Genomic DNA, 209 nt, shown 5'->3' on the forward strand with positions numbered 1-209 from the left:
ATTTATATAACAGGTTATTCTGTTTTTCATTGCAGGTCTACCCGATTTAATTGTTAGCTTTACATATGCAAACGTCCCACAGCGTCTGGCTCTGCATCTTCCACTTTCAATCAACAAGTTCTTTGAGCCAACAGACATGAATGGGGAATCTTTCTTTGCACGTTGGAAGAACCTGAGCGCGTAAGTGTTATCCTTTGGGCAAGAATTAG

The 209-nt window shown here is 40.7% G+C and overlaps 1 protein-coding gene across 1 annotated transcript in view; it reads left to right on the forward strand.

Annotated features, from left to right (window-relative positions):
* LOC119591885 (AP-2 complex subunit alpha-like) overlaps positions 1-209 on the forward strand; it is a gene marked incomplete in the record, with an annotated part of 45,360 nt that overhangs the window by 37,591 nt on the left and 7,560 nt on the right. The window contains 1 exon segment of the mRNA XM_037940628.1: positions 36-180. Within this exon segment, the coding sequence (XP_037796556.1) occupies positions 36-180 (145 nt within the window).

This window comes from Penaeus monodon, chromosome 29 (genome assembly GCF_015228065.2).
Source record: "Penaeus monodon isolate SGIC_2016 chromosome 29, NSTDA_Pmon_1, whole genome shotgun sequence".
NCBI classification, from domain to species: domain Eukaryota; kingdom Metazoa; phylum Arthropoda; class Malacostraca; order Decapoda; family Penaeidae; genus Penaeus; species Penaeus monodon.